A 23,734-nucleotide genomic window follows, 5' to 3' on the forward strand; every position below is an offset into this window, starting at 1 on the left:
ATTGTTTGCCGTAATGGTTAGATATCACAAACTTATGTTAATAATTTTGGCTTCTTTAAAAATAAAAGCTCATTTTTAATAAATTTTGGTTTTATTGACTTATATTTAGACAGTAAATAATTTGTCACACACACACACACCTACTTATATTATAACCCTATAAAACAACGTATCTGAATATTTGACTGCAAGTTATACGGTTCTAAGTATTAAATTATAATGTAGTTGATATACGTACTCTTATTATATACGGCCTTAAGATGTCTTGGTTATTTCGATTGGGGTGAAGATTATTGCTCTTAATACTTTCTAATGATGAGGTATGAGTAATAATTAAAAAGAAGAATTCTAAAAAGTATGAAAGTGTGTGGAGAGATGAAGAGAAAACAGTTTTTAAATCAGTAAGTACACGGAGCTCACGAATTGTAATATACTATTAAGGAATGAGAGGAAGTTCTGGGAAGTCAGTGAGTACAGGAGAGACAGATGTATTTATCCCTCCCACTGCGGTGCAAGGCGATTGGTTGAGAGTTTAGCTGGAGAGGTCAAAGGGTCTTCATCCCTTGCATCTTCACATTCGGTCTGCGGGTTTATCAGTGGATCGTGCGCTTGAATATTCATCCTGGACTCCGGCTTCAAGTTCCCCAGCGCGTTGCTGACCACAGGATGATTAAACACCTTCTCCGACCAAGAGGTGGACCTCTCCGTGCCCTGCGACTCTCGGATGGTGGCGAGACCCATAGAGCTGGCATTAGACACGGTGGACGCTCGCTTGGACTTGAAGGACTTGCTGGTTGTCTGTTGCTGGTGCATGTTGAGGCGGCTGGGTAACGGCAATGGGGGCTCTCGGGACTGCGTGCCGAGCAGCGCGCTTACCAGCTTGTCGAGGGCGGCCAGGTCGGCAGATGCGGTGTTGCTCGAAGTCTTAAAGGATGCAGATCGACTGAGAGGAGGGGGGTGGTGAACTGTGGGATTGAGAAACTGACGAGCAACCTGAAAATTTATCAATTAAGAATGATTTTGAAATGGACAAAAATTATTTATTTTCATTATGTATATTTCGTATTGTGGGAGGTACTTTCATGAATCTAAACGAAACATGAACCAGAACAAGACACGGAAAATAAAATGTTGGCGTCGCAACTGGGGATCGAACCCAGGACATCTGTATTACCGGCACTATCTAGGTTACAAAAATAAGAAATATGTAATCACACAAGTAGCCGATAGCAGCCAAAACATATTCGAATTAGATGAAATTAATATTGGTAAAGCTTAAATAGAGAACGACAAAAGTGTTGTAATATATTCAGGTCTCAATAGCTTAATGGTTAGAGCGTTGTACCGCTAAGACAGAGGTCTTGTGTTCAATCCCCAATAGTGACCGGAATCTCTTAATTTTTTTGTGTCTTGTTGTTCTCTTTCGTATATTTCGTTCAGATAATTAAAATATCTTCATCATCAATGATTGAGAAATTTAATATTGATGACATTGAGACATTTAAAAAAATATAATTATCCATTGAATTCTGTCAATTCTGACAGTTTTTGTTTGTCCAAGGCACCGAGCATTACCTACCCATTTACATATATTTGGCACGTCTAATGTAAGGACGTTCGCACACGTATCAGTATAATTACCATGTAGCCCCTACGAGTGTTTATTACAGAAATAACTGAGCTTTTAAACGTCTTACGTTTTCCGGTCCATGAGTTTGGTAGCTGACTCTCTGCACCTTCCGAAAGGTATCATCGTCAATGGCCTCTCTCACTGCCTCGTCCAATTTATCGCTCAATTCGTCTGTTGCTATATCTTCTATATATCTGAAAGCAAGAAGGTACCCATTGCAGATACTTGCGTATTTCGTAATCAACAAATCAAAAAAGGTGCATTGTTCGATTGCATAAAATTTAATAAAGAAAGTCAAGGCTTATATAAAATATATTTTCTTTACTAGTAGTACTATTCTGATAGTAGTTTCGTTTTCGAATTATTTATTTATTTTCATTTTTACGCCCAGCAGGACGTTTACATTATTATTGTTTTTAAACACAAATAACATCTATATGATCACAACAACATAAAAATAAAATACTTTACAATGAAAGATGGCAAAATAGTAGAAAAAAAATTAAATTAATCAGTTTGCTTAATAAGATTTGTTGTTCTCATAGACTAAATACGACTAGACACGGCATAACCATTGAAAAATAACCACAACACAATTTTGGTTTGGTTCACGTGCACATTTATGAAAAAGCTTACGCATTGTGCGGCAATGGGAAATGGGCACTGCGCATTGCGTTTTACCTTTTGTTGGTCTAAAGTTCTAAAGTTAAGCTATTTTTTCATTTGTATTTTTTCAATCACAAAAATAACCCAGTTCCAAATATTTTAGATTGTACCTACCTATCGCGGACTTAATTTAAAAAAATGTAATCAGCTATCTGAATACAAAAAAAAATATAAGTACCTTGCAGATAGCTTGAAGGCAGCGTATTAACAAATGTGAAAAATTCAATGAGATTAATTTATTTGCTGGTAAAATTCCTGACGTCACATGAATAACACACCCACAAGGAATTCACCAATAGGGTGATTCATGTTAATTATTATCACGTGGGGAGCATACAAATATCACGCAACCAATGCGTGATAATTATTGATGTATTAGTCGTCTAGCGTTGACGCGCATTGACAAGCGCGACAACTCAAGTGTGTGTGATTTATTTGGTCTGTGCATTTTGCTAATCAGGGTTGTATTAAGTCGTTATTGCCTTTTGGGTAATATCTGCTTCGCCTTTTCGATTTTTCGCAGAAGAATTGATAGAAATAAACTTGCTTCATTAAATTAATTTATTTATTTTATTTGTATTTTTGCTTAGGTTTCCCCTCAAACCGAAAAAAATGGAGAAATGGTTAGAAACAACCCGGATTCAATTATGGGACAATAACTGGGTACCATCAGCAGGAAACCGCGTTTGCTCTAATAATTTTCACGTCAAACATATTTATCTAACTGCAAGCGGCCTCCGACGTGTAGACTGCAAAGCTTTGCCTGTTTTTCCGGTAATTATTTTTTTTATTTTTGTCTGAAAACTTAAGCAAGTTTATTATGGATTGATCAGGTTTTAACTAATAATATCGTTGTTTTCAGGCTGATATCGGACAGTCGCTGTCCACCATGGCCACAGGTCTTGCGAATAGAGATACCGTCATTGTTTCTTCTCGAACAGGACTGGTTCTCAATCCTGCTGAAACTTCGTTTGTAATCGAAAAGCCGGTTGTTCCTCTATCAGAATTTCAACAACTGATGTGTGTGAATGCCGTAAATAATACGTAAAATTCTATTTAACGGGGGTAAATAAATAAATAAGTATATATTGTAATCATGTAATCTCCACCCCCTTACTCCTTACCCATACGCTCTCTGAAGCTCTGTCCTCATCATTGTTGCTTATTAATTTGCGAACCGGAACGCGAGCCGAACTAAGAATTATGGGAAAGGAACGAAGACATATTAGGTTGCTTCGTTCTTTTCCCATAAGTTGTGGTTCAGCTCGCTTGTGAACACGCAATATTTTATGATTTATCTCTCCCTTTATGTTAATCTTACATTATATTTAATGTAAAGTCGTTTAGTACTTAGGTTAGTTTTCAATGATGCTATTTTGAAGAAGGTCTAGAAACTAGCTGACCAAAACTAGTTGACACAATGTCTTAATTCTAACAAAGTGGTTGAAGATAAAATAACTTTTAATTGAATGATAGTAGTATAATTATTAAATGATACGTAGTGTTGTTCTAGTCTCTATAATTTTTATGTAACTTTTAAATGTTTTATTAATTTTATTATTTGATATTCATCAGCTATAATTATTTTGTATAATTTTCAATAGCTTACTAGATATATTCCGTTTTAAAATGCATGCAAAAGCCCGACTGGGCATAAAACCAAATTAAATTAAATGATGTCTAGTCACAAAGTGATTGCTTTCTTCAATAATTATATACCATTCCATATAAATACTATGGTATATTAAAAAAAAACCCATGCACAATAATAAAAATGTAAACGTTTTTGGTTCTATAGGACCTGTATAGAATTCAAAAACAAAAAATAAATTAAATTAAAATCATTATGTGTTATTTATCAATTCTTCCCTGATTCAGCCCTTATTCAGCACATAAAATTTGCTGTAAGTGTTAGTTTCTTTTTGGCTTTATGTCCATATTACAAAACCACTGACAACAAATTCTCCGTGGTTTCGCTTACGAGTTTGAACTCTTGTACAAGGAGTTCAAACAGAATTGGGTTGTTAAGTTCATCTCCATATTTGTGACGTACGCTATGTGGGGTCATTTTTAAATGAGTTTAGCTAGACAGGGCTAATCTAGTACAATACATCAATGGTTGTTCTGCTTGCCGATATAATTTCTCCTCAGACTTGTTTATATTTAGTGATATGCATTAAATATTTAAATAATATAATTGTATGATTTCTATAGCACCGTTTTTGTGCAAAATCACCTCAAGGGCGCTCCTTATCAATCCTTATAATAATTACGCAAATTCTGTATACGGGGAACGGGAGTATACAATTGTGATTCCGTGTTGGAGTTGTAGTAATAATGCGGTAATTATAACGAATGAACGCTCGAGTTCAGGTGCGTTACGTACTGTAGTGTTGCGTTAGCTTACGTACATAATGAATTAATTAATTTTTAAATTCTCACGAAGGTAAAGAAATTTTTTAGGACTACACAATTAGTTAGATCCTTCTTGCTTCCCACGCAGGTCCTTCTGCCAGAACCGGCGCAGCTTGGGGCTGGGTGTGTGTGTGGCAGCCACATCCTTAATCTTCAGCTCCATGATAGCCGTTATGAAGATATACATACTCTTTCTCCTCCGCCTCCTCCTTGCTCCGCACACAGGTCCACAGTGGGTGTGTAGGTGGCGGCCACGTCCTTGATCTTCAGCACCATGATAGCCGTTATGAAGATATACATACTCTTTCCTCTCCGCCTCCTCCTTGCTCCGCACACAAGTCCACAGTGGGTGTGTAGGTGGTGGCCACGTCCTTGATCTTCAGCACCATGATAGCCGTTATGAAGATATACATACTCTTTCCTCTCCGCCTCCTCCTTGCTCCACACACAGGTCCACAGTGGGTGTGTAGGTGGCGGCCACGTCCTTGATCTTCAGCACCATGATAGCCGTTATGAAGATATACATACTCTTTCCTCTCCGCCTCCTCCTTGCTCCGCATGCTGCTGGCGCGGTTTTCCTCCCGGGCCATGCGCAGGTCCTGCTGCCAAAACCTGCGCAGCTCGGGGCTGGAGGTATAGGGGGCGGCCACCTCTTTGATCTTTAGCACCATGATAGCCGTTATAAATATACAGATCACGTTGATCACCGTGAGACAGGCACTCACGATTCCTGGAAAGTTAAATTGAAGATTTAAATGGCAATCCACGCTCAAATATTTTTTATTGAAGTTATGTCATTGATGTGTTCTAATTAGTCAATGAGTTTTGTAGATAATTCTTTCATATGGTAGGTAATTCTGATCAACAATGTGACGACTATCTAACCTAGAGAGGTAACGGAGAAAAAAAAATATTTTAGCCTTACCAGTCCATTTGTGAAATGTACCAAATGTACAGTTCATGTATGTTTGAATGAAAATATCATTTTCCTTAATTTCCTCATCTAAATTATGATTGTTAAAACCGTAACAATTTTTTTCTTTCCTTTCCAAACATTATATTTGGTGTCTACATACCAAATCATAAACAACACATACCAAAGCATTTAAACATTGAACCAGATGTACCATATAGTCTTCATCATTATAATAAAGCATTTGATCATTGATGCCCGATGTAGCATATAATCCACATACCAAATCATTGTAATAAAGCATTTAAACATTCATGCCCGGTGTAGCATATACTCGTAATCTACATAACAAACCATTGTAACAAGGCATTTTTATTTTTTTATTTATCCTGTCTTTTAATTTAATCTATACACAAAAATATATAAATAAAAGTATTTTTTTTATTAAGTTAAGAATCATACGGCAGTGATGGGTTAAACAGTATGTTTAAAACATCATGAAAGTAATTAGTTTGTATTTTCGGTAAAGACATGTTGCAATAACAAACTTACCGTTAATAGCAAATTCAATCGGGATGTAATCAGAATAGAGGGGGACATAAGACGTGTTTCCAAAGTATTCTTCTCCTTTAATATGGGGGATTTTCACTCCGTCGTATCTCAACCAGATGCAAGCCAGAGCCCAATACAATCCCTACAAGTAATAATACATCTTGATTAGCAAACTTGTGGAATTATGGCTTTTTCTATCTCTCCTAGTCTCAAAAGGTTTCTTAATGACGACAATTGTTTGGCGTGTATACGGAGAAAACTTACTGATATTAAATATTGCTAATTTATTAAGAATCTCTTTAAATTATTCGTAATCCGGTTAACAACTGGAATGCAGGCCCTTAACGAATAAATTAAAAATAAAATATATAAATAACCGGAATACGAATATTTGGAAGGTATTCTTAATAAATTATCAATATTTAATATGAGTATAAGTATTCTTCATACGTTAAACAGCAGACTATGGAGGCCCCGCGCTACCCTGCAGTAGGGCCACCGCACCCAGAGGTCAGGGCCCACAAGACTCCCATCCACAAGGAACGCACATTGCCTCTAATAAAACAATCATAAACCAATAAAGGTGATAGCTTACACAGTTGACGACAGGCGGCAGTAGTGAGGCAGAGATGGCTACTCCGATGAGAGGCCCCGCGCTGCCCTGCAGTAGGGCCACCGCCACTCCGGACCCGGAGGTCAGGGCCCACAAGACTCCCATCCACAATGAACGCACATTGCCTCTAATCAAACAATCATAAACCAATAAAGGTGATAGCTTACACAGTTGACGACAGGCGGCAGTAGTGAGGCAGAGATGGCTACTCCGATGAGAGGACCCGCGCTGCCCTGCAGTAGGGCCACCGCCACTCCGGACCCGGAGGTCAGGGCCCACAAGACTCCCATCCACAAGGAACGCACATTGCCTCTAATCAAACAATCATAAACCAATAAAGGTGATAGCTTACACAGTTGACGACAGGCGGCAGTAGTGAGGCAGAGATGGCTACTCCGATGAGAGGCCCCGCGCTGCCCTGCAGTAGGGCCACCGCCACTCCGGACCCGGAGGTCAGGGCCCACAAGACTCCCATCCACAAGGAACGCACATTGCCTCTAATCAAACAATCATAAACCAATAAAGGTGATAGCTTACACAGTTGACGACAGGCGGCAGTAGTGAGGCAGAGATGGCTACTCCGATGAGAGGACCCGCGCTGCCCTGCAGTAGGGCCACCGCCACTCCGGACCCGGAGGTCAGGGCCCACAAGACTCCCATCCACAAGGAACGCACATTGCCTCTAATCAAACAATCATAAACCAATAAAGGTGATAGCTTACACAGTTGACGACAGGCGGCAGTAGTGAGGCAGAGATGGCTACTCCGATGAGAGGCCCCGCGCTGCCCTGCAGTAGGGCCACCGCCACTCCGGACCCGGAGGTCAGGGCCCACAAGACTCCCATCCACAAGGAACGCACATTGCCTCTAATCAAACAATCATAAACCAATAAAGGTGATAGCTTACACAGTTGACGACAGGCGGCAGTAGTGAGGCAGAGATGGCTACTCCGATGAGAGGCCCCGCGCTGCCCTGCAGTAGGGCCACCGCCACTCCGGACCCGGAGGTCAGGGCCCACAAGACTCCCATCCACAAGGAACGCACATTGCCTCTAATCAAACAATCATAAACCAATAAAGGTGATAGCTTACACAGTTGACGACAGGCGGCAGTAGTGAGGCAGAGATGGCTACTCCGATGAGAGGACCCGCGCTGCCCTGCAGTAGGGCCACCGCCACTCCGGACCCGGAGGTCAGGGCCCACAAGACTCCCATCCACAAGGAACGCACATTGCCTCTAATCAAACAATCATAAACCAATAAAGGTGATAGCTTACACAGTTGACGACAGGCGGCAGTAGTGAGGCAGAGATGGCTACTCCGATGAGAGGCCCCGCGCTGCCCTGCAGTAGGGCCACCGCCACTCCGGACCCGGAGGTCAGGGCCCACAAGACTCCCATCCACAAGGAACGCACATTGCCTCTAATCAAACAATCATAAACCAATAAAGGTGATAGCTTACACAGTTGACGACAGGCGGCAGTAGTGAGGCAGAGATGGCTACTCCGATGAGAGGACCCGCGCTGCCCTGCAGTAGGGCCACCGCCACTCCGGACCCGGAGGTCAGGGCCCACAAGACTCCCATCCACAAGGAACGCACATTGCCTCTAATCAAACAATCATAAACCAATAAAGGTGATAGCTTACACAGTTGACGACAGGCAGCAGTAGTGAGGCAGAGATGGCTACTCCGATGAGAGGACCCGCGCTGCCCTGCAGTAGGGCCACCGCCACTCCGGACCCGGAGGTCAGGGCCCACAAGACTCCCATCCACAAGGAACGCACATTGCCTCTAATCAAACAATCATAAACCAATAAAGGTGATAGCTTACACAGTTGACGACAGGCGGCAGTAGTGAGGCAGAGATGGCTACTCCGATGAGAGGCCCCGCGCTGCCCTGCAGTAGGGCCACCGCCACTCCGGACCCGGAGGTCAGGGCCCACAAGACTCCCATCCACAAGGAACGCACATTGCCTCTAATCAAACAATCATAAACCAATAAAGGTGATAGCTTACACAGTTGACGACAGGCGGCAGTAGTGAGGCAGAGATGGCTACTCCGATGAGAGGACCCGCGCTGCCCTGCAGTAGGGCCACCGCCACTCCGGACCCGGAGGTCAGGGCCCACAAGACTCCCATCCACAGGGAACGCACATTACCTCTAATGAAACAACCATAAACCAATTAAATCTTTAAATCAATCACTTTTTTATTTTTTACTAGCTGACGTGTACCCGGCACGCCTCGCTGCTCGGAGACTAAAATTTTCAGTTGTGAATTCTTAAGTACCTGAATGTTATTTCAACCTCCATGCTTAGAGAAGTAACGAAACCCATGTGAAGTTTCAGATTGAAGATTTTGGTAATATACATAATAGTTAGAAAATTATACAATTCCGATTTAGTTCATATTTTATGTGGCGAATAATAAGTTAACGGAATAAATTCAAAATGGGTCTATAGGTTAAATTTTTTTGATTATTAAGCAAGTTTGAATTATTATTAACGGCTTTTTTAATTTCAAGGGCTTCTAAATTATTTAACCTTATTCCAATTCCATTTTTAAGTAATATATAATTTATTAATTTTATTATAATTTTTTAGTTTTACATAAGAAATATAAAGAAGACAGGTCTTCTTCAAAATTATATTGAATTTAAAATGGTTAGAAAAGTTTGTAAAATCTTATCAAAAATGTGCTACAACTCTTTTATTGATAATGTTGAAACTTCAATAAATCATAATGTAAAGTATTTTTATGAAAAATAACAAGTTTGGTATACCCGCCAACTTGGAATATTCAGGTAAAAAGGCCAAAGACACTCAAAGTATCGCTGACCTTTTTGCTGATTTTTTTAAAAGCGTTTATGAATGTGAGACACCAGTTTCTGCTAGTACAGTATCAAATTTTACTACTGATCATAATCTTAATTTATCTTTTATCTACATAGAATATAATGATATATTGACTGAACTAAAATTACTAGACCAAAGCAAAAGTGGTGGACCAGATAAAATACCTCCTGTATTTTTGAATAATTGTGCTACCAATCTGGCGTATTCTTTATATTTGCTGTTTAATCAGTCTTTACGAACAGGATGTTTTCCTACTAAATGGAAATTCAGCTTCCTTACGCCTATTTTTAAAAAAGGCGATAAACACGAGGCGATTAATTACAGACCGGTATGTCTTTTATCAACAATTCCTAAAGTTTTTGAAAAAATTCTTCTTAAAAAAATTATTTTCCGATTAAATCACATCATTTCTCCTAAACAACATGATTTCTCTACTGGAGAATCTACTCTTACTAACTTGTTAACCTATCAACACTATATATCTGATTCCATGTCTAGTAAATGTCAAGTTGACTCTATTTATACCGATTTTAGCAAGGCGTTCGATAAAGTCAATCATGAGTTATTGCTGAATAAACTCCATAAATTCGGTATAGTTGGTTCACTATACCTATAAGTGGTTTAATAGTTACTTGACCAACAGATTACTGGCTGTTTAAATTGATAGTACATTTTCATACAAATTCACTGCTACGAGTGGTGTTCCCCAGGGGTCACACTTAGGTCCAATCCTGTTTTTATTATTTGTCAATGATGTATTGTATATTTTCAATGATGTTCAAGTGTTAATGTTTGCAGACGACCTGAAATTATTCAAAGCAATCAGAAACATTTACGATTGCCATATATTATCAAATAACTTTTCAAGATTTTTTATATGGTGTCGTGATAACCGCTTGCAACATAACATAAGCAAATGTCAAATTATGAGGTTTTATCGAATGAAGAATCCAATATTTTTTGATTATTCCATTAACAATATGTCGTTAGTATCTGTCTCGGAAATCAATGACTTAGGTATTTGGTTTGACACGAAACTTAACTTTATCAAGCATATTGAAATAATAACCAATAAAGCTTTGAAAATGTTGGGATTTATTTTAAGGGTTCAATAAGGTCAATACTGTAAAAACATTATATATGTCACTAGTAAGGAATGACATGTTGAATACAATTCTACGGTTTGGTCCCCAAATTATGACGTTCATTCACATGCGATTGAAAGAATCCAAAATAATTTTTTAAGATATGTAAATTTTAAAATGGGCATTCCTAGAGAAAACCTTAATTACGATAACGTACTTTGTTCATTAAATTTAATAAAATTATCTGATCGCAGAATTATTTCCGATTTTACCTGTTCGTATAAAATCATTAATTCAATGTTTGATACCCCTGAATTATTATATGTAATCTCTTTTCATACTCCAAGCAGGTTGGTTACAAGACAGTACCTACCATATTATTGTAGCAATTCTATATCAACGTCCCAATATCACACTCCTATGCGACGGATTCAACAGTTAGGAAACAAATACTACGATGTTGTTGATATATTTGGTACATCAATTTCAATATATAAGAATACCCTAAAGTTTTTTTCATCAAGTAGTGGAATATTTTAATAAAGGTATTTAATTTGACTAACAAATAATAATTTTGTCAACTGAAACAGAAAAAGATATTTTTGATTTTTTATGTTTTGTGCCTGCATACTGTGTAGATCAAGTTCAGTAATATTTTGACTTTATATTTATTTTTCTACAATTGTTTTAAATAGTCGTTTCCTGCACTATTTTCGTGTATAATTTCGTAAATATTTTTTATATATATGTATGTAAAAGCCTTAACAGGCGTGAAATAAATAATAAAATTTAAAAATTTAAAAAAAAATTTGCTCCAGAATGTTTATGAAATGAGAGATTAGTTTCTAATAAATGGTTCGCGAATTCTGAAAATGCATTACTCTTTAAACATCGGAGATGTTCTTTTACTCTTATGTTTACATTTCGGGTCATTTTCCCGATGTAAAAAGCATAACAGTCATTACAATTCAGAGCCACAATGCCCGAGTGGCTAAGTTTGTCATTACTATCTTAAGTATTTACCTAAATTATTATAAGTGTAAAAGGCGGCTCTTGTTTCAGGCGGGAATTTTTTAAAGCAAAGAAGAATAATTATTTGTATACAGGATTTTACGCCATTGGGAAAAGTTATTAATGTTTATATTATTAGAGCTGGAAGAATTGTTAAATAGAAATTTATTTGATGCTAATTGTTTCAATTTAATATTAAGAATATTGTTTTCTAGTTTTGCCTCATACCCGTTAATTAATGCGATTTGTTTAATGATAGATAATTCTTTGTGAAAGTTATTATTATTCAACGATGTATCATGGAGTAAAAAGTTGAATGTTTGTGGGATAAAGGGTGGTTAGATGAATGGTGATATTAGTGTACGTTGGTTTACGGTAAATATTGAAATCAATTTTGTTTTTAATGATACTTAAAGTTAAGTCTAGGAAATTCAAGGTTGAGTCGGTACCTATTTCTAAAGTAAATTGAATTTGTTGCTGAAAGGAATTTATTATTTAAAAAAAAGAGTTTAATTGTCTTTCGGTACATGACGAAATGCAAAAAACTTCGTCAACGTATCTTCTCCACAGTAAAACCTTTTTTAAGAGATGTGATTGAAAAGCGAAAATATTATTTTCAAAAGTATTCGTAAACATATCGGCTATTAAGGGACTTGTAATCCTTTTTTTTGACGAAAAATAACATTTTTTTTAACTTCCGATTTTATTATATATTTAATTTATTACCTGACACTATAAAGCAATGTACAATGAATAAGGTTAAATATATGGTGAAAAATTGGCTATCGGAAAAAAATATTTACTTTAATATGTATGAAACATTGTATGAAAAAATTGTTGATTCTGTAGATATAAGATGTAAATTATAACATATAAAAATGTATATGAAACTAAACTTTAAGCACCTGTTGACAAGCCAATTCAATTGGCTTAGCAGGACTTGTTTGTTGATATGTATTAACTATTTATTCAATAAATAAAAAATAAAAAAATAAAAAATAAATAAAAAAAATTGTCCTGGTTAAATCTTCCCCATAGGAAAAACTAAACCCTTCCACACACTTTTCCACAAATGATCAACTAGTCAATCAACATTATGTAAGTGCATTATTTATATGTTCTATAATATGGTTCTTGTATTGTTTTGTATTTATTTTGCTTATGCAAAATGCTTATGCAAAATAAATACAAAACAATACAAGAACAACACGTCAACTCACCAGAGATCAAATGGGAAAATAATTCACCGACTCCAGATATTTTCATATCAGAGGGTTCGGCTCGATAGAACTTCTAACAGGGCCTATAAATCCTACTGATCCCTCAACATTAATATTTAAAAACTCTTTCGTTATCCTACATGTATTCAAAATGACAGATCTAATCTTTTTGATAGATCTAATACGCCTAAATTTTTAATGAGAGAGCTAGGTATAATGCCAGTAGCCGAAATAACGAATGGTAATATTTTTATAGTCTGAGAATGCGAAATTGTTTTTATTTCATTTTCTAAATCTGTTTATTTTCTTATTTTTTCATTAACAGATTTTTGAATATTACAGGAATTCGGAATAGCGACATCAATGACATTAGTTATTTTTTTTAAATTTTGTCATGTAAAACTATATCGGGTCTATTATGACTAATCGTTCGGTCTGTTAGTATAGTTTTATCATAATATATTTTATAAAATTCGTTTTCTAAAAATGAATTTGGTTCGTATTCATAATATAGTACTATATTACGGCAGTCAATCAAGTTATGTTGAAATACCAAATTTTGGTGAATATTTTTAAAACTTGATTGTGCCTAAATGTATACTCGGACGGTGCTAATATAGAACATCCCGATATAATATGTTCTATATTTTCGGAAAAGCCAAACATTTTCTGCACAAATCATTAATTTGATTTGTATCTTTGATTATATGCTTTCTATAATTTTTAGTATTAATGACTCTATCCTGAATGGCAAGCATAAATCCTTCTATTTTTGCGCTCAACTCTCCAATACTCAACCATTTGTTTGACGAAAATTTGTCAACATACGTTTGGTTGAGATAATTGAAGTGTTTTGCGTGTAAAATTTTATTTGACCAATAATCTAATAATTCCTGGTTGGGATTTATAAAAATGTTGGCATTCTCATCGTATAAATTTAAAGGTGTAATATTTCTATCTGCCTTGCAAATTATTTTGTGCATTTCTGAGCTATGAGCTTTCCTATGGAAAAAAGTTCTTAGCATTTCTACCTGATTATGTTTCAAAGAAGTTATTTTGACTATACCTCTACCTCCTAAATTTCTAGGTAAATTAACTTTTTCGATAGCTGAATTTGGATGATGGCAATTAAACTTTAGCGTTAGCGTAGTTCTAATTAATCTTTCTAAGTTATCTAAATCTGTATTAGACCATTTAATTATGTCAAATGAGTACGTTAATAGAGGTATTGCCCTATTGGCATTGTATTTATTGCTTTTACTAAATTTTTAGCAGATAGATTGCATTTTAAAATTTTCCTGATCCTAGTTTGAAATTTAATCCTAATATCATTTTTAATACTAGTATGGTCTAATCTATTTGATTGTGGGTATCCTAAATACTTATAAACCTCATCCCTTTTGATACTAGCAATTTGGAAATTTCTTAATATACTCTCGTCCCCATCTACAATTTTTCCTTTCTCTATATGGATCGTTCTACATTTATCTAAACCAAAAGTCATTTTGATATCATCTGAAAAGTTTTTAACTACCTCGATCATTTTCTCTAAATTTTGTTCAGAATTCGAAAATAATTTTATGTCATCCATATATAATAAATGCGAAATTGTACTACTCTCCCTTGTATTACCCTTAACTTTTATTCCAAACTTGCTTTTAATTAACATTTTAGATAGAGGATTCAATGCTAAGCAAAACCTAAGAGGACTCAATGAGTCTCCTTGAAAAATTCCTCGTTTAATTGAAATGCCCGGTATTACTACTTTTTTACCTTTTAAATTGATAAGTAAATTGGTATTCCAAAAGGACATAATATTTTCCAAAAAGCTAATAATAATGGGGTTAATTTTATATATATTTAATACTTTGATCAGCCACGAGTGCGGGACACTATCGAAAGCCTTTTGGTAGTCTATATAGCAAGTATTTCAATTACGTTTTCGAGTTTGAATCTGTTTTAGAATTACAGAATCAATAACTAATTGTTCTTTACATCCCATATGTTTTCTGCGACAACCTTTTTGTTGTTCAGATGAAATATTTTTTTCATCTAAATGAGTTTATATTAAATCTGTCAAGCAAGAGGTTAAAATTTTGTATATTGTCGGTAAACATGTAATGGGTCTGTACTCTGTACTGAGAGGGATTATTAATATTTTCGCTTTTTGGAAATAATTTTGATTTAAACAAATATTAAATAGACGAGATAAATCATTCGCTAAATCTTTAGGTAAGTGTGAATTATTCAGTAAATTAGATATAAGGGTTACAACTGAAAGCAAAACCAAGCTTGAGATAAGCGAAACCCGGTTGGCTCATTGTTAATTCAAATAAAAAGTGGTGTCTTACAAAGTGTGTTTTTTCAATGAATATATAATGTCGCACCCCAAAGTGTTTGCTTCCTTCGAAAATTAATTAATTAGTTGACAAACTATATTATATGAATTAGATGTGATAGGTGTATGGAGGGAGATAAGTTGGTTATATTGTATAATATATTAGTGTTGTAATTGAAAAAAAAATGAAAAAAGTAAGTTGGAGTGAAAGAACGAAAGAAACGGCTGGAAGAGGAAGAAGGAATGAAAATGACAAACCATTTCCAAGAAAACATTAAGTTGTTTTGGAAAGAAGTCAAAAGGTCCCGGAGTGGCCCAGAAAACGGAAGCATGAAAGTGATAAAATCAAAAAATGGAAAAATGTTGACGAAAGAGGAAAAAATAAAAGAGAGATGGATGAATTATTTCGAGGAAGTCTTCGAAAGCTAAGTGAGTGACAGTGATTCCAGCGGCGAATCAGATAGGAATGACGATGGAGTGAATGTTACCGAAATTAGCATGGATGAGATAGAAAGTTCGATTAAATGTATGAAGAATGGTTAGGCTGTCGGGTTTGACAATATTGCTGCTGAATATTTTAAAGGAGGTAGCCGTATAATTCTCACATGGTTGTGCAATCTTTCTAACCAATGTTTAAAGGAAGGTTATACGCCTTTAGATTGGAGAAAGGCTGTGATCATGCCATTATACAAAGGTAAAGGGTCACGTATGGAATGTGGGAATCATAGGGCTATTAGCCTGCTAAGTTCAGTTGGCAAGCTGTATATGGTAGAATTTTGATTGAAAGAGTAAGAAAGGAAATAAAAGACAAAATATGGGATGTGCAATGTGCTTTTATGAGTGGAAGGGGGTGCATGGTCCAGATCTTCTCATTGCGTTTGCTCACTGAGAAGTTTCTGGCAAAAAACCAGAAACTTTTCTGTGCCTTTGTAGATCTATAAAAAGCATACGACCGAGTCGACAGGAAAAAGCTATGAAAGGTGTTGTCCAAGTATGGAGTGAATACAAATCTGACTCATGCAATTGCGTCTCTGTATGAGGGAAGCGTTGCATGTGTTAGGGTAAACGGTGGTTTTACGGGGTGGTTTAATATCACAAAAGGTGTTAAACAAGGTTGCGTAATGTCACCGTGGTTATTCAATCTATACATGGATAATTGTATGAAAGAATTGAAAGAGGTGAGATTGGGCGCGAATTTGAATAATTTGAAAGTATGTTGACTGTTGTATGCTGATGATGCGGTGCTGATTGCTAATCGTTTAGAAGATCTACAGTCTCTCGTGTCTAGGATGAACGAAGTATGCATGAAGAATGAATTAATGATGAATGTAAGTAAGTCTAAAACAATGGTGTTTGAAAGAGAGAGTACAAAAACAGTGTGCAATATAATTGTGAATGAGGAATACTTGGAGCAGGTGGATGAGTTTGTGTATTTAGGAAGTATGTTTGCGAGAGATGGGAAGGCTGTCAGAGATATTGAAAGAAGGGCAAATGCAGGTAATTCCGTTAATGGAGGACTGAACGCCGTTGGCGCTAACAAAAAATTGTCCAAAGAAGCAAGTTAGCAGTCCACAACGGAGTGCTGGTACCTACCTTGATGTATGGAAGTGAGGCATCGAACTGGCAAAGAAAGGATGAAAGTAGATTGAATGCTGTTGAAATGAGATCCCTGAGGCGTATGTGTGGTAAAATCATGTTTGATCGTGTGAGGAATGTGGAGATCCGCAAAGAGTGCAAGGCTGATGTAAGCGTAATGAGTAAGATTAAGAAAGGGACGCTTAGATGGTTTGGGCATGTAGAGCGAATGAGCGAAGATAGGAGTGTAAGGAGGATATATGATGCAAATGCGAATAGTAGCAGAAGTCGGGGACGCCCGAGGAAGACATGGCACGATCAAGTGAATCAGATACTCGAGCCGAGCCATGTCAAAAGTCAGAATAATAGAAGAGTATGTATGAGACGATGTATGAATGCGAATGAGGCAAGAAGTGTATGCCAAGACCGAGTTTTTTGGCGGTCCGTCCTCTCTGCCTACTCCTGCGGGGAAACGGCGTGATGGTTAGTTAGTTTAGTTAGTTATTTAGTTGTAATTGAAATTTTTTGCAGAATTATTTGTCTTTTGAAAGTATGGAGTCGAGTTGAGGTTTTAAGGATATCAGGGAGAAGGTTGAAGGTTTTTGGAGCTAGGAAGGTGAATTGTCTTTGTGCTGATTAAGTATGAGATTTAGGTATATCGTAGTGTCGTTTGGTTATATTTCTGGTGGTGTGGTTGTGTTGTAAGATTGTTTTTTTTATTATATTTTTACAAGAAATGTGTTAGCATAAATTTTAAATGGATTGACGTATGTTTGAGACATTATTCTCGATAAAAAGTCGAATTGAGGAATATCTTGTCGGTCGCTTGTTGATTTTTGCAGAGGATCAATAACAGTTTGAGCACAGCCACCCCAAACGGTGATGCCGTATGATAATATCGATTAGCAGAAAGCATAGTATCCTGATTTAAGTGTTGTGGGAGTAAGGATATTTCTAAGAGTTCGAAACACATAAAATAGCTTACGAATACGAAGAGTTAGGCTGGCTATGATCAATCGAGATCCCAAGATATATTATATTGGTGACTTGTGCCAAGTTTGAGCAATTAAAGGAAGATCCTTGTCTTGTAAAGGCTGAATTATTATTTTTTAACTGTTAGTAGGTTGGGTAGCAGAGGAGAGACTGAAGGTTTTAAATCTAGTTTTTCCAGCATTGAGAGTAAGAAGATTATTATCTAAACAATTCTTTACAAGGCTTATGCCATTTTGAGCTATGTCGATTATTCCTTTCCAACTTGAATGTAGAACTATTAGCACAGTGTCATCTGCAAAAGATATTAGTTTTCGAGTAATGTTAGTATATATGAGGAATAGAATAGGGCCCAGGACACTTCCTTGTTGGACTCCAAATTGAATTGGTAGAGGGTTACTTACATTGCTATTGTTAATTTCACGGTTTACGTTCTGCAAGGAGGGCATGAGCAGAACCAGTCTAAATTTCTATCAATGATTACTATATGAGATAGCCTTTCAATAAGTATGGGGTGGGAAGTAATTTTATTGAATTTTAATAAGTATTTGTTATAAATTAGCAATATTTTTTTCAAGTAAGTTTTCTCCGTGCAGCCTAACAAGAGAATCAAGAAATTTAGAAAATTTTGGGGGCTATCGCTAAATTAATATGTATCCAATCTTGCCACTACAGATGTTCTACAGTCTAAACATTAACTTTGGAAAGGAATATGGAAAGTTTCGGAGTATCTTACTAGACGGTAATTGATATTGATTTTGATTGTGGCCAAGAGGGAAGATTCTACATGGTTATATTTAAATTTGAAAATAAATTGTGTTAATTTAATGTTTCTAATTTGAAATATTCTGGACATTTCTGAAAGTCGGTAAGCAGTGTGAACCATCTGGTTCTATAACTAGATTAATAATATGGTGAATCACACCTATGTAATAGCACTTACAACCTGTATATCAACTCAAGGACGCTTTAAAACTTAATTAATTTATACAGGTTGTAATAGCACGTACCCGAAGGATTGTGTCCAAATATGCTCAGGAATTGCTTGATACAATATTTCGGGTACGTGCTGTTACAACCTGCATAAATTAATTAAGTTGTAAAACGTCCTTGAGTTGATTTTATCAAGAAAATAGGGCTGTAGAAATGTTCCAATAATCATTATTATTATCGACAGCTAGATGCGCTGTCAGTTTCTAGGCAACTAAGTTGGTATATAGTAAGGTATTGGTTAACCTTGAAGATTACCTTGATTTCATTTCTTCGGTAGGCCAATCCCCGAAGCCCCAAGGCATGTCCGTGGTACCCAGGATCAGCCCGAAGACGAACCCAAACAGGCAGGAGAGCAGCATGCCTACCAACAGGCTCTGCAGGCCCACCCACTGCAAGTTGCGATCTGCGATGATCACTCCGAAGGTGATGGACATGACGGGGCCCATTAGCGGGGACACCAGCATGGCGGCCACGATATTCGGGGAGTTGTTCTCTACCAGGCCCAGGGCGGCTAGGGAACTAACAGGAGGTTATTACTATACAGTATTCCCATCTGGCATCAATGTCCTGAAGACCTCAAGCAGACTGCACGTTTCTGGACACTGAAGCCTGGGATCAGTCGATAACTGGCAAATCTAGCAAGCAAACTGCACGTTTCTGTACACTGAAGCCTGGAACCAGTCAATAACCGGCAAATCTATCAAGCAGACTGTACGCTTTTGTACACTGGAGGGGGCCCCACCACTTTCCCAGGAGCGTTTAAAGGAAACAAGTCGTTGATAGGATCATAAACAAGCTAATCATAGGGAATGGAAAATGTCTACACCAGAGTAAACATTTGTTTTCGGTGTTTTGGGTCTCCAGATCAAAGTTTGTCACATCGAATATCCCAAAAGATAAGTATACTTACTCAGCTGTTATAATGAGTAGCAGATAGTCGAAGGAGAGCTGACCTCCGCTTCTAACTCCGTCCACCACCTGCTTCACAGTCAGCTTAGATCTCACGGACTCCACAAAACTCTTCCACCTCTTAGTTTCTTCAGAGTTCCTTCTAAAAAAACATGTTTTCATTTTTTCTCTGTTAGATGAGGTCTTAATTGAGAGGTTTTGCAAAAAAGACATTAACAAATCAAACAAACTTACAGAATGAGTTCTTCCTTCTCTGCTTCAGTTTGCAATCCTGAGTAAACCACACTGCATGGCATAACACTGTAAATATAATTAAGAATTAGGTATTAAATATCGTTGCACCGTCCATTAGCACTCCTTTACCACACACTTGGTCATTTAAAAAACAATATCAAGAACACAGCATCATAAATTCATCAGTCATAAGATTTTCATAGCATGCCCGGTGGTCGTAAATATACATATTATATTCTTACAAAGTCGGTATACTATAGTCAATATTGGCTACCGATACCTCTTAAAAATCTTCTTCATTTTGTTTTGCTATCGACCTCTCATTTATCATTGAAATTTTGTTTGTTTGCATCTTACATTTATTCTCTGAGTTATGTTTTTTTCCCAGTGCCCAACATTCTCCACACATTTTTCCCAGGGGCCAGGGAAAGGATTTTCCTCAGGGCATCCTGTGTGTTAATATAAAAATTAAAACGATGAAGCTCTGTTGAGCACCGCAGGATATTCTCACAAGGTTTTTTCCGTAGTATTGTAGTATGCAGTAAGAAGTGTAGTGTTACCCCACGACGAATTTAAGTGTCTTGCCAATGCCCAGCCCCATGAAGATTGCAGAATGTTTTCTCATAAGTCTCCGGGTAGGACGGGGAAGATGTATGTGTTGCAGTACGCAGTAAGTAGTTTTACCTCACGACGGAGTTTAGTTTCTTGCCAATGCCCAGCTCCGTGAGGCAGTGCAGGATGTTCTCGCATGGGTCTCCGGCGGGGACGGGGAAGATGACCTCGTAGTAGTTCCCCAGCTTGTCTCCGCACCACACCACATGCTCTACCTCCAACTTCTTCAGCACCTCGTCCAGTATCTTCAACCAACATTCAGTCACTTATTACCCCGGTTAAGCGGGAGGAACAGGGAATCCGAATGAAACCATTTTGTTTTTTTTTGTGGTTTTATAAATATTCAAAAAATCTTAGTCGAATATATGTTATGAAACCACGTTCTCCGCAGACTTTTTTAGAATCAATAACACATGTATTACCATGTTACAGAAGATACAGTCTTGAGGGTAAAGGTCATTAAGTCAATATCAATATTCTTTAGACAGTCAGTCATATCATATATACAGGGTTAAAAAATGAGAATTAAAAAACAAATCAGTCAATTAATTATTACCACAGATTCATCCGCACGTTAAATTACCCCTTACACGCTTACATCGGATAGAACAACGTTTGTTCTGAGTTATTTAGTCTGATTATCCTAACAAAGATGCAGCTCAAGGATCAAGGACCAGGAACAAGTGGAGCCAGTGGAAGTGCGAAGGGGAGGATATACAATATACAGAAGATAATGAAAAGGTAAAATGAGATGAATACTAAGATAAAAAGAGAGTAAAGAGCGAAATAAAGAAGGAGATAAAAAAATACTGATCGAGAATTAGATAAATAAGATAGTAAGGGTAAAAAACGAGACAAAGAAAGAGATAAATTACTAAGGAGGGAAAGAACGAGATGAAGAAGAAGATAAAGAATAAAGATACGACGGCTTCCGTGGTCGAGTGGTAAGGTTCCCGACTAGCAAGCCGAACGTCGGTGGTTCAAATTCCAGCGAAGTAAATTATAATTTACTATATAAGTACATTTTATTCGACTAATTTTTGTTATTTCATTAAAAATAATACATAGTATATTTGCGGCACGTTCCAGAGTGAAAGATACTTTCAGTATCGCCCTGGTGTAAGACCACTATTGAGAATTGAACTTTTTTTCAATGGCTTAGGCCGTGTTTGGTGACCAGATCTGAATAGCCACTTACTACCCCACCTTCCTCCTCCCCATCTCCTTCCCATCCTCACTACCTTCAGCCTCATAACACACCTCAATTGGGGATGCCATAGTCTAACTGGATTCAGGTGGTTGGGAGCAGTTGGGACTCTTGAGCGGTATTCACATTTAAAAAAAAGATAATGAAGGGGATAAAGAAATAGTTGTAGGCGAATAAGAAGAGGAGATGGAGAGGGAGAGGAAGGAGATAAAGAAGAAGGTGTTTTCCTAACATACCTTTTCCATCGGCACAACCTCCACACTGCCAGGTCTTCTTTCATGAACAGAAACCCTCTGGTCCATGAAGCCCTGGTTCGTGTAGCCTTGATTTTGTACAGTTTGAACTGTTATTGGAATCCTATCAATTCGTTTATCTCTCAATTCCACTTCGACAGAGTACAAGTTAGGAGAATTGTTAAAGATGAACTTCCCGCTGTCCTGATGAGGAAAAGATGTTCCACTTCCATAGTGCAAGGCTTGCTCAAAGTTTGCAGTTGGCACGCAAACCACAAAAACCACACCGGACATGTTGCTACCAAGTCTGTAAAGATACTGCGGGACTCACCGACTTATGATCAGCCCGGGCTGACATTGAAATTATATTATAATCTTTCCATCACATTTAATTAACAACTTTAGTGAATATATATCGGCAACAATTAACACATTAACATCAATCAGGGGTGTATTGCAAGGTACGTGCACAAGCTGCAGAAATGCAGCATTTGAAATACTGTGTGTGTGGCTGTGCACCTTTTTTTCATGAATTCTGTATCACTGTGCAGAAAGACAAAGAGGATTGAACTCCAAGAAACGGAGTGCAATGTACGTTTTTTTTTTAATTACAAATAAATAAAACATACTAATTTGGGGCACGGTGCACGGGTGTACGCGTTATTCGGAATAGTATTCCTACATATAAGTAACTTTTCAATTTTATTGGACTTTTATGTTGAAAATTGGAACTCATAAGCTTAAATTTAATCATAAAAGACAAAGCAGGTACCAAAATTATTTCATTAATTAATAATTCTTTATTTGAAATGCCAATTTCCTTACCGTCATATAATGGAAATGAAAACTAGAAGTGCCTTCCATATAAATTTGAATGGAAGCAAATTATATTCCCTTTAGCCCAACGGCCCAGCGCTCTGTCTCGCTTACACACGCCTGACATGGTAGATCTCCACCCCATTTGAATACCACTGTTTTCTATTAGAAATTTAAACCCCGATTAGGCAAATGCGTGGATCACGAAACATGCATACGAGGCATTTCTTGGGTTATTCTTTACTGTATTCTTGCCGTATAGTCACAAATAAAGAATTGCTTTTCCCCAATCAACTTTCTACTAATAAATTATGTTGATTATGATCTAGGTAACAATTACAAGTACAAGTAAGGAACTGGAGTATTATTGATATATTTACTGACTCCATTTATAGAATTAAGCGTAATCCTACAAATTATAGAATATAGGTATTTATTTTTATTTGAATAAAGTATACTATATATTATTTAATTGTATATTTAATTAAATAAAACACTTTGTTTATTAACCACGAGTTTTTTTATTAATTATCACGTCTATCGGTTTTGTTTCAGTCAAGTTTCATGAGGATGTTATTAATAAATAAAACTTAATAATTTAGTTATTGTTACATCCTGATGAAGCTTGACTGAAGCGAAACCGGTAGATGTGATAATTTATAATAAAAAAAATCGTGGTTAATAAACAAAGTGTTTTAATTAATTAAATATATAATATCTAACCACAAAGTGATTCTTTCCTACGAAAAAAATACTATTATTTAATTGTATTTATTTTTATGTGATACTGTATACTATATATTATTTATTTGTATAAATTGTGAAATTAAACAGCTAAAATTTAGTTGCGCACGCCGCCGCCGGTA

The 23,734-nt window shown here is 36.7% G+C and overlaps 1 protein-coding gene across 1 annotated transcript; it reads right to left on the reverse strand.

The window, feature by feature from the left end:
* Positions 1-161: 161 nt before the first annotated feature.
* Positions 162-22,893, reverse strand: LOC149422105 (uncharacterized). The gene is made up of 11 exons (XM_089633604.1): positions 22,878-22,893; positions 22,056-22,451; positions 20,685-20,857; positions 20,001-20,066; positions 19,768-19,908; positions 19,113-19,376; positions 8,807-8,951; positions 6,177-6,318; positions 5,240-5,441; positions 1,698-1,824; positions 162-993 (listed from the first exon to the last, which is right to left on the reverse strand). The coding sequence occupies exons 2-11, from the start codon at positions 22,344-22,346 to the stop codon at positions 493-495; spliced, it is 2,052 nt and encodes a 683-aa protein (XP_089489730.1). The 5' UTR covers positions 22,347-22,451; positions 22,878-22,893; the 3' UTR covers positions 162-492.
* Positions 22,894-23,734: the final 841 nt, after the last annotated feature.

The sequence above is a fragment of the Hesperophylax consimilis genome, chromosome 7 (assembly GCF_061612785.1).
Source record: "Hesperophylax consimilis isolate HC1 chromosome 7, BYU_Hcon_1.0, whole genome shotgun sequence".
NCBI lineage: Eukaryota > Metazoa > Arthropoda > Insecta > Trichoptera > Limnephilidae > Hesperophylax > Hesperophylax consimilis.